Source organism: Polyodon spathula, chromosome 1 (genome assembly GCF_017654505.1).
Source record: "Polyodon spathula isolate WHYD16114869_AA chromosome 1, ASM1765450v1, whole genome shotgun sequence".
NCBI classification, from domain to species: Eukaryota; Metazoa; Chordata; class Actinopteri; order Acipenseriformes; family Polyodontidae; genus Polyodon; species Polyodon spathula.
Window position 1 is genome coordinate 4140784 of NC_054534.1, and position 15670 is coordinate 4156453.

At 38.5% G+C, this 15670-nt stretch overlaps 1 protein-coding gene across 2 annotated transcripts in view; it reads left to right on the forward strand.

The window, feature by feature from the left end:
- The window catches only part of vcanb (versican b), a 55185-nt gene that overhangs the window by 7959 nt on the left and 31556 nt on the right, over positions 1-15670 (forward strand). For both annotated transcript variants that reach the window (XM_041244774.1, XM_041244784.1), the window contains exons 5-7: positions 1298-1472; positions 1860-1987; positions 7770-8063. In XM_041244774.1, coding sequence (XP_041100708.1) covers positions 1298-1472; positions 1860-1987; positions 7770-8063 — 597 coding nt within the window. The remainder of the gene's footprint in view (positions 1-1297; positions 1473-1859; positions 1988-7769; positions 8064-15670) is intronic.

Here is a 15670-nt window from a genome sequence, read left to right on the forward strand (position 1 = left end):
CTACCCTCAAAGTGCTTGCCTTTTTACAGACAACATATCCTGATTAAAAAACAAACAAACAAAAAACACCATACATGTATTCATAAAGCTTGTCTTGTTAATTGCGATTAGGTTACATATGCGTTTCCATTAAGCTCTGTTGTTTCTGGTTCTTGTAATCATCTAGTACTCAGAAGCAGGTTCACTGTTATTTATCCTAATTAAATATTCTTAACAGAATCCCCAGAAAGCTCTCAAGTATTTGTGTGGTAAAGCAAGGGGTTCCGTTTCAGAGGTCCATTAAAAAAATAGCCCTGAACCAAAATCTTGTGGTGGCTTGTGGCAGCCCCACTACCCTGAAGAGCTCTATACATCCATGGGCATTTACATAAGTGGCTTCTATTATATTGCAACACAATGTTTCCAAGCACTTAATGGAGGTCTGGAGCTGGCATCCATTGCTTCAGCTAAGCTGGGCCAAACACATACGCTCTGAATGTTGCTTTGCCATGCCTGTATTTATATAGCTAGGTTATTACAAGGTGCATCATAAAATCCATCAGTTAACAAAATTTATGTTAGCTCCTCAGGAATGTTAAAAACATAAGACATGTTATTCAAGGATAACTGGCCTGATCGAGCGATTGGAGTAATTCCAGAACTAAAAAGATGATGCAATCCTTCAACCCAATTGGTTGGGCCATTCCATAAAGTTCTCCCAAGCACTGTATGCCAGGTTTCCAAAGACTTTTGGAATATTTTGACCAAATGGCTGTTGTCAATAAATAGATTCACTCAACGCATTTCTGTGATTAAGACACTACTGGAAATGAAATCAATACTTCAAATTATATTGAATTTGGTTAGCTTCATTTTCCCACAATATACTGTAGCTCGAATTTGTCTCATATATGCCTTGTCAAGCCACATGCTCCATATGTTCAGCATTAAGTTTCAGCAAGAACAGATTCCTATTATAGAAAACAGATACCAGGGAGTTCATTTGTATGGTGCTGTGGTGTTTTATTCTGTACAATGGTATAGGATAATATAGTATAGTATATTATAGTATAACAGATATATTCACTGTCTAAAAAGGGATATTTTTATGTTTTAGAAGGTGATCCCTTACATTCAGACGTGGAGTTATAATAAGTAAATAATTATTAGTCGGATAAAGGAACACACTTCATTGTAGAGTATTCTCTTCTCAAGTGGGTTTTTTCCTTCTGCAACTGCGCACAGTTCACAATGACGGATGTTTGTTGGAGACAGATGTGTTCGTTGGGTTTTGACGGCTCTTGTTTCTGTCTTGCAGGCGTTGTGTTTCACTATCGGGCCCCAAGCAGCAGATACACCCTGAACTTTGAGATGGCTAAAAAAACCTGCGAGGATATTGGGGCTACCATGGCAACCCCAGCACAGCTCACTGCCGCCTATGAAGATGGCTTTGATCAGTGTGATGCGGGCTGGATGTCTGACCAGACAGTCAGGTAAATCAGGACAGCTCAGCTGCCCTTAAACCACGGCTAGCACAGAAAACTATTCTGTTATTAACAGTAGTGACTGTGAACTGTTTTGTTAATAATTCATCAGCAGTGATTTGACCTCCACTTTTACAGGCCTAATGAGATAAATGTGAGCTGATCAAATTGATTATTTGGCCTTACTTTCCATTTGTGAATATAAGCAATGTCAATTTTACATACACCTAATACTTTCAGAATATATGCCATTAAGCTATAATTGATTATGTATTTTCTTTCTTGTTATATTTTTTTTATTTTAGATGTAACCTTCTCTAATCCCATTTGTCAAGCACTAAGTTATTTTGTGACATTATTTACATCATCCCCATTTCACAATTCTTTCCTTTTTAGATATCCAATCACCAAGCCTAGGGCAGGTTGCTATGGAGATAAAATGGGACGACCTGGTATCAGAAGTTACGGGATCAGAGACCCCAAGGAAACCTATGACGTTTACTGTTTTGCTGACAAGCTTGAAGGTAAGATATGCTCTACTAGTTGTTGTAATTTTGACAGAGCTTTGAATAACAGTTAACTACAGTAAATGTGCCAGATATAAAATTGTGACACGGATGGCTGGTGGTGACGTCAGACCTGGAAGACAGTGGACACAGACAACAGTGTTTGGTTAATGAAAGCACTGCTTGCATGTTTTATTTAATACATAAAAGGTTTAAACAAAAACAAAACACTTAAACGGCATGATAGCCAAAAGAAACAGACAAAACAGACCACTGAACCAAAACCAAATATATGTATAACCAGCAAGCATAGCAATTGTTTATATTTAATGAACTTTACTTTGCTTTACCTCCTAACTCTCGTTCCGCCTCCGAACACACCCTCCCCGATCAGCCAATGCTGCAGGTTTATATACATGTGACCGTCTCCAAATTAATAATAAATGAATCAATCAAGGGAAGTTTAACCCTGTCCGTGCTGCAAAAACAATAACAACAAAACATCGTAGTTTATACAAATTTAAACAATACGTTTTTATCTAATAACACTATGTAACACAATTTTTGTTCCTGGGCAGTAAGTGTTATTTCCTAATTGCTTATGCCTCAAAAGTATAGAAAATGGCTATTATTCCCCACAAACTTTGCTTTTGTGACCAGGACAGTGATATTTTGAAATTTACCTATTTCCAATGAGAAAACGGTCTTTTCGTTCACATAAAGTCAGAAAAAAAACAACATATGAATCCAAATTAACATGTATTTATACTAAAGTAATACAAAAATGACTACAAAAGATTTAGAAGTGAGTAGTTTTTCGGGATTTACGATTATACTGTAAATCACTTTCATGAATCAGCCCCCAAATGTAGTCTCCCATCATGTTCTCGTTATACTGTCCTTGGTAGCGGCGTTCAAAATCCAGTATATCCTGGTGGAAGCGCTCGCCTTTCTCCTCTGAGTATGCTACCATGTTCTCCTTGAATTTATCAAGATGAGCATCAAGGATATGGACTTGGAGGGACATCCTACAGCCCATAGTGCCGTAGTTCTTCACCAGCGTCTCAACCAGCTCCACATAGTTTTCGGCCTTGTGATTGCCCAGGAAGCCCCGAACCACTGCGACAAAGCTGTTCCAAGTCGCTTTCTCCTTACTAGTGAGCTTCTTGGGGAATTCATTGCACTCCAGGATCTTCTTTATCTGTGGTCCAACGAAGACACCAGCTTTGACCTTTGCCTCAGACAGCTTAGGGAAGAAGTCTTGAAGATACCTGAAGGCTGCAGACTCCTTATCTAGAGCTCTGACAAATTGTTTCATAAGGCCCAATTTGATGTGCAGTGGTGGCATCAGCACCGTCCGGGGGTCCACCAGTGGCTCCCTCTTGACGTTGTTCCTCTCCACAGAGAACTCGGTCCGCTGTGGCCAGTCCTGCCTGTGGTAGTGTGCCTTGGTGTCCCTGCTGTCCCAAAGGCAAAGATAGCAGGGAAACTTGGTAAAACCGCCTTGGAGACCCATAAGGAATGCCACCATTGCAGCCTCTTGATTTCTGGGTGATGCCAAACAGGCATCCCCAGGCGATGGTGAACAGACATCACAAGGTGATGACAAACAGGCATCCCCAGGCGATGGTGAACAGACATCCCCAGGTGATGACAAACAGGCATCCCCAGGCAATGGTGAACAGACATCCCCAGGCGATGGCGAACTGGCCCTCCTCAAGCGATGGTGAACAGGCCCGCCCCAGGCGATGGCTCGGCAGCCCTAGGAGGTGCAGGCTCAGGCAGGAGTTGATCCTTGGAAGGTGATGGCATGAGCCACAGGTAGTCTCCCTCTTGTGGTTGAGGTGGGAGCTGCAGGTAGTCTCCCTCTGCTGGCGGAGGCGGGAGCAACAAGTGGTCACCTCTGGTGGAGGAGGTGGGAGCTGCAGGTAGTCTCCATCTGGCGGTGGAGGCGGTAGCAGCAGGTAGCCTCCTTCAATCTCTGAAGACTGGTTTTCTCCCCCTCGGTCACTGGAGACTGGTGCAGCTCTTCCTTGGTAAGGCTCTGGACACGTGGACCTCCCCTTCTTGGTCGCTGGAGATGCAGGCTTACCCCTTTTGGGCTGTGAACACTCGGCCTCCCCCCTTCTGGACTCTGGACGCTCGCCCCCTCCTTCTGGGTGCTGGACCCCCCGCCCCCCCCCCCCCCCCCCCCCTTCTGGGCCCACTGTGAGACCTGGAGCGGGGGGGGGGGGGGGGAAGACCAAAGACCTGCCATAACGAAGACCCGGGGCCCTGGCCCTCGGGGCAGCTTTAAGACTCTTGTCATGTCTGTAGCACAGGCAATATGCACACTGTTTAGTACTCAGCCCGCATCCCCTGGGCCCCCTCAGTCAGCTCCCATGACTCTCCATTTTTGGCACTGGAGCTGGTACATGCTGCTTCCTCTTTTTTGTGGACAGGTGGCCCTTCCTTTCCATCCTGGAAAGGACAGTCACCGGTGTAGTGCCTCACCTTTGCACAGTGCAGGCACCACAGACCCTCCTCCATCCTTTTAAAAAAAAAAACCAAAAAAAATCTCTTCAGTGTATTGCACACGGACGCCTGCAGTACTGTTCCTGTGACCGGACTCTGTGGACACCTGTATCCATAGGGTGGTGACCACGGGCCTACAGACCATCACTGGTCAGAAGACAGTGGACACAGACAGCAGTGCTGGGGTAATGAAAGATCTGCTTGCACATTTTATTTAATAAATAAAAGGTTTAAACAGAAACAAAACCCCCAAAATAAACAGCACGATGGCCAAAAGAAACAGACAAAACAGAACACTGAACTGAAACTAAACAAGTATCGTGCTGGTGTATAACCAGCATGCGTTGCAATTGATTACAGTATATTTAATAAGCTTTACTTTGCTTTATCTCGTGACCCTCGTTGCGCCTCCAAACACACCCTCCCCGATCAGCCAAAGCTGCAGGTTTACATACATGTGACCGTCTCCAAATTAATAATAAATGAATCAATCAGTCTGGAAACATTCTACAAGTTTAGCTATGCTCAAAAACAAATAACAACAAAACAAATTTAAACAATACATTTTTAAATTACAGTACAACAAATACAAACTGCAAAGCATAATATGCACAGGGGCGAGGTGTACTCCATCACAAAAACAAACAAGTAACACACCTTTACATAGCATAAGAACTTACTTATGGCAATTAAAAGACAATTATTATTGTTGATTAGTTTGCCTTATTTAGACTTCTTTTGTCTCATACCCATCATTAGGCAATGTACAGTACCAGGGCCATGTGTGGATTTCAAATGACCTTCCAGAGACGTAATAAAGGTGATATAATAGTATACAATGATGTTCAAAACTTTCTGTCTTTAATTGCAAATTGTTCAGTAATAAACTTCTTTGAAAAAGTGGATTTGTTAACGAACTGCAGGCTCCCAAAAGAAATTGGATAGGACCCAAAGTTATTTCACCACTTGATCTTTCAGCAGCAGGTCATAATTCCACATAAAATAAGCTTTAAAATATAGAAATGAAAATGTGATCCTCAAAGTGCTTAACTTTTCTGGCCCCATAAAGCTAAGTTTACTAGCTAACCATAGTTCATCTCCTTGTATTTCTTAATTGTTATTAAATCACATTCTTAGCCATGCATGTGGGATTAAAAATATGATGATGACCTATTAGAAGTTTAATTAAAACCAGAGATCTAGGCCAAACATTGCTTAAGAGTATGTGCAGATAAAATGACTGTGACTGGAACTTGTCTAAACTGAGAGGCTGGGGTTTTACATACATCGGCAGTGGACAGATTCAGCTTCCAGGAACGATTTCAGGTGCTACATAAAGACATAAACTGACCATCTGAGCCGAGCCTAGAACAAGTCTTAACTTTCAAAGTGCTTAAACGGTTGCTTCTTGAAAATCCCATGGACTGATTTTCTACTGAAAACTCAGGCAAGGGATCAGCCAAGTGGGCTTATTGCCCTACTTAAATAGAGTTGATAAAGGTGAATAATTTTTCTTTTACCAACTGAAAAAATATCGTGTAGACCGCTACAAGCCAGTATTAATATAAATCAATTCAAAACAGTTTTACAGGAATAAAGTCCCTGATGGTTTTCAGCCACAACCCTTTTCCTGAATAAAACCCAACAAAAATGTATATCATTTGAATGAAACCATTTTTTAATTTGCTAGGATTTAATTTGAACCCAGTCAATATGGGCACTTATATACATTCAATATCAGGTACTGGCACTAAAAGTGATTTACTCTTGCTTAGTTTCAAATGCAGAATTTGCTTCAGGATTAAAAAAAGGATTTAAAAAAATCACAATGGTCAATCCCTCTTTTAAGCAGTTCTAAAATTATTTAAAAAGAAAAATTGAATTGATAGGGCAAATGTTGTGTCTAAAAATTGACATTAAAGTTTCAATTGATAGCTTCTGGACAAGAGCATGGGGTTGTTAACTTGTTGTCATGGATACATTCCAGTGCAGGTCTCAAACAGGTACAAGACATTCCTGGACACCTGAGATAAAATAGAAATAATAAAAAGTATTCTTTCTATACTAAATTCTGAAGAAACATGTGCCAAAAACCTGCACCTAAATCAAGACCTGCTTATTGCGGTCTGTTTCTCTTGAGTAAATTAGCTAGGTGCTTTCCTACTGCAGTGCAATTACGAACAATAGGAGGGCAGAAATTCCTGGGATTCTTTCAACTCGTGATTTATAGGACCGAGGCCAGGGTTTTGAATAGAAAAGACAACAGGGACCTGCTTTAGCACACATGCCGTTATAGTGTACCATCTCAACATCATCCTGGATTCTGTCAGCTGGCAGGCAGTCGTGGAGTCAAGTTCCCGTGAATCAGACACTGAAAGCCTGTCTGTTGAATTTTTGCTGACCATTTTCATGGCACCAGTCCTGTAATCCTAACATAAAATGCCCTTTCTTAAGTGATTGTCTCTTAATATGTCTGAGGTCTGGGAGATGCTTACCCTGCTAGATCGAGGTTTGCAGAGCCTTTTACAGCCAGCCCTGTAGTGTTGATGAACATTTGATATGGTAAACCCAGTGAAGGGGTAATGCAAATGCTTTCTCTTTGTTTATTTTAACACTTCTCTGGAACTATAACTATCAAGCTGCTGTAGGTAACTTGGAAACCACAAAGGGCACTGTTAGTTACCACATGAAATGATGCAAGTGTAATGTAGAAACTGCTGTTTAATGTTCTAATTATAATAGATTATTTTACTTGAACTTAAGTCAGACTTTAAAAAGTAAACAAGAGCATGTTAAGTATCATTAGTTTGTAAAACATGGGAAGGGCTTCTCACCACACACCACTCACTTCAACTCTTACACTGATGGTTTGTTGCTACCAGGTAATTGATATGAAGAATATTTGTCTACATGCTTCAAAGAAGCACTGAAAAAAACAGTGAAGAGTATTTTATTTTTTATTTTTTATTTAATCAAGTAATATGGTCACGCTACTGTTTCATTGGGGCTTTCACTAGCTTGAGCCCCTGACCACCCGCCAGATTTGTCACCACTGCTTTATGTCTACATAAATACATTTCAGAAATATATATAAATTGAAGTTGTTTTGCCATATATGGTTTTCAAAGGCATTTGGTTGTTTTACCCCAAAGGAACAGGCTGCTAAAGCATTTTTAGAAAGAGATGGTAATCAATTTATCAAACAGCACTGGTTTCTCAAACACATTTAAAGAAGTAACAGCTGTTTGGCTGTCGTATCTGACAATTTGATTTATCCCCTATTCAGGTGAAGTATTTTATGCAGCAGTTCCATCTAAACTCACCCTCAAAGAAGCCAGGATAGAGTGCAGGAAAAGGGACGCAGTTCTGGCAAACCCAGGTCAGCTACACGCAGCCTGGAGGCAAGGCCTTGACAGGTGTGATTACGGCTGGCTGTCTGATGGCAGTGCCCGCTACCCCATTTCCATTGCCAGGACTCAGTGCGGAGGCGGCCTGCTTGGTGTGAGGACTCTATACCGATACACGAACCAAACTGGCTTTCCTCATCCCACAACAAAGTTTGGCGCCTACTGCTTTAAAGGTAAGAATTTGTCCGACATGACAATTTGATCAGGTTTCTTAGTAACAAGCTTTTCTCATGCTTTTCCCAGGATGTTGTTTTTGGTATTTCTCCACAAATTGTTTGCCTTTTCAATCAATACATTTCTGCTATTGTCCCATAAAGGAACCCTTAATGATTCCTTTTAGCAAGTAGCTTTTGGAAATAAAAAGATGTTTGAGGGAATGTTCCGCAAGACTGGTGTTTGCTAAGTGGGAACATGTGAGGTTTCAGTCAATACAGCCTTGTCTAGCTTTGGTTTCCCTGGTTCCTTAGCTCCATATCCAGAGGCCTGGGTAACACATGTTGTTCAAGCCATTGAGTGCAAATGATGTCACCTCTCTGGGTCTTTCACTGAAGTTTTCCCAGCCTGCTGCAGGAAATCGGATTTATCTCCTCCGCCTAATGATCATGTTCTCATACTTCCCTACCTGAAAGAAAACAGCAGGCTTTTTCTTTAAAGAGAAAAAGGGACCTGTGTTATCTACTACCAGCTTCAGTTCTGTACACAGCTGCTCTTAAGCTTGTTTCTGACAAGTCAGCTTTCCCTTAGAGTTCAGGCCTGAGACACTTCCAACATGTATACATTTCTCTAGGGATCTCCTTACTTCATTGTATTTCTTGTTGAGTCTAGGCCTGTTTCCATGGAAACCAGCTTGGACTCAAGATAACAGGAAAGCTAAATCATATTTTTTTCATAAGGCAGTTACAGAGAATCTCTGTTTTTGCAAATCTTCTAAATTGAGTTGACAATTAGTGATTAATAAAAGATGGTGGTCCATGATGCTTTTTATTTTTAACCATTTGAGTTTTGCCAGAAAGAAGTGTCCCCCATAAATGAACTCAAAACTTGCTTTGCTTAATCTCTGGTTTGACTTAGGCTCACCATAGAAACACGGGGCGAGTTAAATAAACATAATCATGGTTTTTTTGGCAATTATGTGATATTACTGTGTGACACAGTGCTGTGTGAGCTGACCCAGCATTTGGGACCATTGCCAACCTACCTCCTACTGTGTACCCCAAGGGTCGTATTTCATAAAACTTAGAAGCAAGAAAGCACAATACTAGTAAAAAAAAAACAAAAAAAAAAAACAATACAATATTATTATATGAAAATTCTTAGCCTCAGGGTTACTAAGTGATTCCGGTAAACTAGCTTGGACTCAAGATAACTTTTATTTCATAAAACTTAGAAGCAAGAACAATACTAGTAAAAAAAAAAAAAAAAAAAAAAAACAATACAATATTATTATATGAAAATTCTTAGCCTCAGGGTTACTAAGTGATTCCGGTAAACCAGCTTGGACTCAAGATAACAGGAAAGCTAAATCATATTTTTTTCATAAGGCAGTTACAGAGAATCTCTGTTTTTGCAAATCTTCTAAATTGAGTTGACAATTAGTGATTAATAAAAGATGGTGGTCCATGATGCTTTTTATTTTTAACCATTTTTTATTTTTAACCATTTTTTATTTTTTAACCATATATTAAATTATAATAGTGCATTGATACAAGATTGTCATGTTTTTTTAAACTAAGTTTAGAGCTTGCTATTTTTTATAATACTGCTATGGAATCAGTTAACTAGTCAAAGCTACACAAATACAAAAATACGGAATACCAGCTTGTCGGAATTTGTGAACCTTTTTGTTGATTCAGTGCCATATTTTTTATTTCTAACTGCTTTCAGTCAACCATTTCCTTCACATTGCTCCATTATGTGCATGGCTGTCAAAGAGAAAACAGAAGCTCAGTGTTAGTAAAATAACAGAAAAAATAAATCTATATATCACTGTGATTGTGGAGAAAACAAAGGTTCTTTGAAGCAAACATACAGTGATGAGATAATGTGCTTTTCCAGTTATTAGATGTATGCATCTTTATTAGGAAAATGTGCCTTGTGGCATACATCAGAGATAGCCTCAGAGCACAAGAAGCAGGGCTCTCTAATGTCAAACAGCTGCATGCTGCTCCAGACAACCAGTGCTGGAGAGCAGCCTGTGAAGTCACAGGGGGAAGTTTCTTACATATCTTTAAATGTGATGGTGAGTGGGGTGTGTCAGTTGTGGTAATTAATGCAACTGCTTCATAGTTACTAAAACACAGCTTGTATTATATACAAAAACATGAATGATAATAACCTGTAGACATTTATTAGAATGCATACAGAGCTCATGGTTGTTCCAGCCAATCGGAGTACAGATAGCCATTAATTTATTACACAGCAACAGAAATTAAATCCAAACTATGTCAACATACCTCAACCAGGCAGTTATACCGCTGAGCGCGTAATTATAGCCACACAGATATAGTACTGGCCCTGATCAAACCTGCATCTCAACTGAATTAAATGCAATTATTATGAACTTAAAACTGCAGGTATTTTCCATACCAATGCTTTGTATTCCTAGAAAAACTGATTTGCAATGTTTCTGTAAGGAAATGTTATCAAAAGAAATGTCTTGAACCAAACTAAACATGTGTTGGGAAGTAAGTTGGAACATATATGAATGGGTCATTTTATATTGAACTGTGTGACTGTGCAAACACTTATCACTAGAACACCTGAAACAGACTGGAAATCGCATGAGCTGGCTCTGATGCTCAGAGGTTTCCCTCAGTCCTTGTATGTCATCTAGTTGACCTTATCGCCAGTTCCTTCCATGACTTACTTAGTTTGTGAGTTCAGAGTGTGAAGGACCACAACAAAGGCTCTAAATGAAATTGTTGACTTCATATCGTAACACTTACTGTAGAGCAGTGCTGCCCTGTAGTCAAGGAGGGAATCCACTCCAGGACGAGCTGTCTGCTGTGGGCAACTACAGTACATGCCATGCCTTCAAATTACAGTAACACAGTACACTAAAAATACCAGACTATTAAGGTACACTTTTGTGAGAATCTGAGAATATTATGACGTCCTTGGGCGTGTTTGTTTTTGTGTGTTTACATTTATCGCTGTCAGGTCCATTAGCTTGTTCATACTGTTTATGATAATCATGTGGCTAAGAATATGCAAACATTAAAAGCACGCTAATCCCAGTTGTTAAGTAATGCTTAGCTCATGCTCAGCTTTGGTCTAGCAGCTGAGGGAGGTATGTTCTTTTTGGTCAAAACATGAATCAAAGTTCTGCATATCAAGCTGGAAACCAGACTGTACAGTTCAGAGACATAGTAGTGTTTTAAATTTAAGGCAAGCCACACCAGACTGATTCAGAATATAGTCATTTTCAATACAATTGTAATTATTTTGTTTCAGATTACAACACTCATTTACGTTGTATTGAAAGTTTGTTTGCAGTTATAAATACTGTCTTTAAGTTTCACAGCAGACAATAAAACAACAAGCAGACAAACCCATGGCTTGGGTTTATTATACCAAAAATGCTCAGTACTTGTTTTTGTCTATTTTACTGGTAACACTTTATATTAACGGGCTGTTTATTGATGTGTTATAACTGTTTTATAAATATATAATAGAGGCTTAATAAATATTGTAGTGTTAATAAAACATTGTAGATCGTTTATAACCATGCAAAAGCCATAGACAGAATTACAGTTTTATAAAGGGGGCAGTTTTTTGCCACCTATTGTACTTTGGGATGTTTAAACGTAATTCTGTCTATGGCGATTGCATGGTTATAAACCATCTATAATCCTTTGTTAACACGCTATAACATAGTTTTTAATATATTTCTGAAACATTAATAAGCAGCAACTTAATATAAAGTGTTACCATTGTACTTATTTCCACGGAGGTCTGTTCAAACCAAACAAACGTATTGTTAATACATTAAAGGCTGGTCTACACTTTAGAGTTGTGACCAGTGACCAGTTGGAATGCTAGAAACCTCCCTCAGAGACAGAGACCGATTGAAGCATGAACCACCCTTTAGCCTCTGAAACGGGAGATACAAGTTCGATCCTCAGTTTCTACCACCTGTAGTTTCTGACGGACACTGACATACCTTCTCTGCAGGACACAAACCAGCAAATGAGAAGCCTTATCTCTTGTCACAAAATGGCAATTAAGGAAAGGCTTAGTTTATCGTACTCATTTATCAACTTATAATATGGTTTAAGATGGATCTTAAACCATATCAGTCAGCACACCATTGTGTTGACTGTAAATCTAGTTTGCTAAATTATTTTGGTAGTACCTTAAAGTTATAATATTGCACTGACACATATTTGGTATTATAAACATGTCTTAATTACTTTGGAATCTGTTAGCTAATCAATGCTGCCAAAAACGAAAAATACAGAATACTGGCTAGTGGGAATTTGTGAACTCTCTGTTGTTTTATTTTGAACTGCTTTCAGTCAACAGCTTCCTCATTATGCACATGGCTGTTAGTAAACATATATATTGCTATAATTGTGTAGAACAGGGGATAAACAGTCTTGATAGAACATGTGCTAAAAGAAATAGGCTTCAGTTTAACACCATTTCCATTTGCATAGGCAGGCTGTGCTGCTTTGAAAGTAGATAGAATGACTTATAATTATATAGTAAAAATAAACAGAAAATAAATAAAATCTAGTGACATTTATACAAATCTCACTAATGTGGACACGTTTTATACAACTGAGTAGAAACAAATGTACTGGCAATTGCAGTGACTTAAAAAGAACAACGGTCTTTTGCTTTTTCTGGCAGTCTCATTCAGATTTAGTTAGCCAAAAATTGTTTCTTTCCATTAATGGAAAAAAAAGTATGAAAACATTTTCGTATAATTTGATTTATTCAAGACTACGTTTAGTATTAATAAGAAGAATCTGAAAAACGAATGAACTGCTCAATAAAATCTTTCCTGTATATTTTATTCACTGAAATGCCTGCTTTAGCAGAGGCACACTGTACTAACAATGCCCACAAAGGTATACCTGTATCAAACCCTTCTCACAATGTACAGAAAGCTCAAGAAAGTATGTTAATGGATCGTGAAAAACAAGAAGGAAGACCTTACTTTATATAATTTATTTGCCAGTAAACATGTTTCTCTTTTCTATTGTTATTTTCATGTAACATCAGTGGTTACTTGACAATCTCAGGATAGATTTGTTTATATGTTAGACCTTCCAAGAGCAGAGGATTAGCAGAATATCCAATTTGCCTACTAAAGACCATACTTTGTTTTATATTGTAGACTAGACTGGCTGACATTTTCAAAAATAATTAGAAAGAGCCCTGAAGAGAATTTGCAATAAAGCTCAGATTGATTTTAGATAATTACTAGGTCATTATCTCCACATCATCACTTAAATTACACCACAAGTTATCCTGACGTTTTGTTAAGACCACTTCAATACAGCTAAAGTGCAAAACTGTCATTGAGTCAGTTCTGATTAGAGCAATCTCCTGGACCAAGTCCATCTACCATGATGCATGTCTACGGGTGGTGTGCTGGTGATGAGATGTCCTTCTGTAAATCCAGTATGCCCTGTGCTTTGTGCACATTGAAGATCCCTTACCCCTTGTGAAAGAATAGCAGCTATATCAGCCGTACTGCCTGTTTTTCTCCAAACAAGTTTCAGTGCCCCACTTTTTTTCTAGAGCATATATTTAGGATTCCTTTGTGTTTAAAGTAACTCATCTGATGTAGTTCTTAAGGGCAGAAGACACACTCAAAATATTATTGGAAAAAATGGAGAACTTCAAATGTAGTTACAAAACTGTCCTAATGGGGACATGCTTTTATGATACTGTAGCTAGAAAGGTTTATACCCGAAATGTAAAAAAGCAAGATTAAGCCACTGTGGACAGCCAAGAGATTATAAACCTAACCCTAAATCGTAGTTTGATAAAACACCACATAGTCTAAAAATAAAGAGCCACAGACAAAAGACTAATTTGCACATCATTTATCTCCACTTTGACATGACTGGAGAACATAGTTTTCATAAAATAAAAAATTAACTGAGTAAAACAGAAAAGCAGCCTTTCATATAATTACTGAATTTAAAAGCTCATTGGTACCCTTCATCAAATTCAATCTATATAGGGAAGTTCTACATCACACTTACCATCTGTACAGTATATGTAGTGTTCTGCGTTTCTGGTTTATTCTGAATTTTACCGAAAAATTACAGGATTTTTTTGTTTTTTGTTTTTTTAACAGGATGTCGGTTTTAACTGATTTATACCCGATTTTTGCCTATTATTCAATATTTTCTCAGTACTATTTTTTAGGAAATGCACAATATTTTGATTAAAAAGCTGTTTTATTTTGACTCTGACATTGTAATAAGCAGACCTACGCAGTATCCTAGGATGCAGCAGACGTTTAGACGTCAGAGGATCAAATAACGTTCAAACGCAGTTCTCTGTCTCTTCACAAATGCATTATCACCTGATTATGTTGGCCAGTCAAAGTCTTATTGCTCTGCATGGTAACTCCTAGCTTGAGCAAAAACTGAAAATATAATATTTTTAGTGGGTGAGGAATGGGGAGAAAACTTAAAACTTAAATATTTAAAAGAAAATGAATGTTTCAAAGTATACAAAAAACAAAAATAACAGAAGTGGTTCAGATGTGGCAGAACATGCACAGCACTGCAAGTACTGTTATGCACGCTGACAATAAAAGAACACAGAAAAATAAGTGACACATTAAACTAAAACAATAAAGTGAACTGATAGACATGTAATCAGTTTATGAAGCTTTTACACACGCTTTATTAAAAAGAGAGCGCAGAATGACTGTGTTAACGAGTTTGTCAGAGCGCTGTGCTTTGCTGTTTATTGCAGACTGCAAAGAGGGATGTCTTGGTGACTTTGTGCGTCAGTACTGTCCAGTACAGCAGCTAAAACACTGCCTAACACTGCCAATCTTAATCGTAAATATTTGACAGAAAATGGTGATGCTTTAGCTGGTAAACTTATGGAACACATTGATGGAAATGTCCACTGTGATTTTTGACGCGTCTCCCCCGATGGCTTGCACCACCCAGTTCTGTCAATTTTCTTTTCTTTTTATGATGTCAAGGCTAATAAACCTGGCTTGTTTTGTGCTGCTGTCATGTTCATAACTTCTGTAGATACTATTTCCATCAGCACAGCGATTGCCCAAATGTTCGCAACATGGGAAAATGTGGCCTCGACTTGCACAGATTCTGCTTAGTCATACATGTCAGCGACATTAAACTTAATCAGAAACCAGACCTGCTATGCATCATATTCCACGTAGAAAGTGTGTATACTGAGATTTTTCCCACCCGATTTTTACCGATGTTTCAATTAAAAACTATTTATTACTGAATTTATTCCTATTATGATGTATGTAAAATAAACTCCCAGATTTTTTTTTAAATATAAAAACCGAAAATGCGGAAAACTAAGTATATGCTAAATGCATGTTTATGTCCATTGTTCGCCATATACTCTTCGCCATATACTATTATAAATGCATGCACTGTAATACTGTATGCCAGGTGTAAATGTGTGTAGCATGCTGTGTATGTTGAACTGTGTTATAGCATTGTCACATATAAACTAAGTAACAGACAAAGCTGATAATTAATAAAATATACATTATTATGTTATGTCGTGTTAAATGGTAAACACTTTTATCTACTAACTGAGC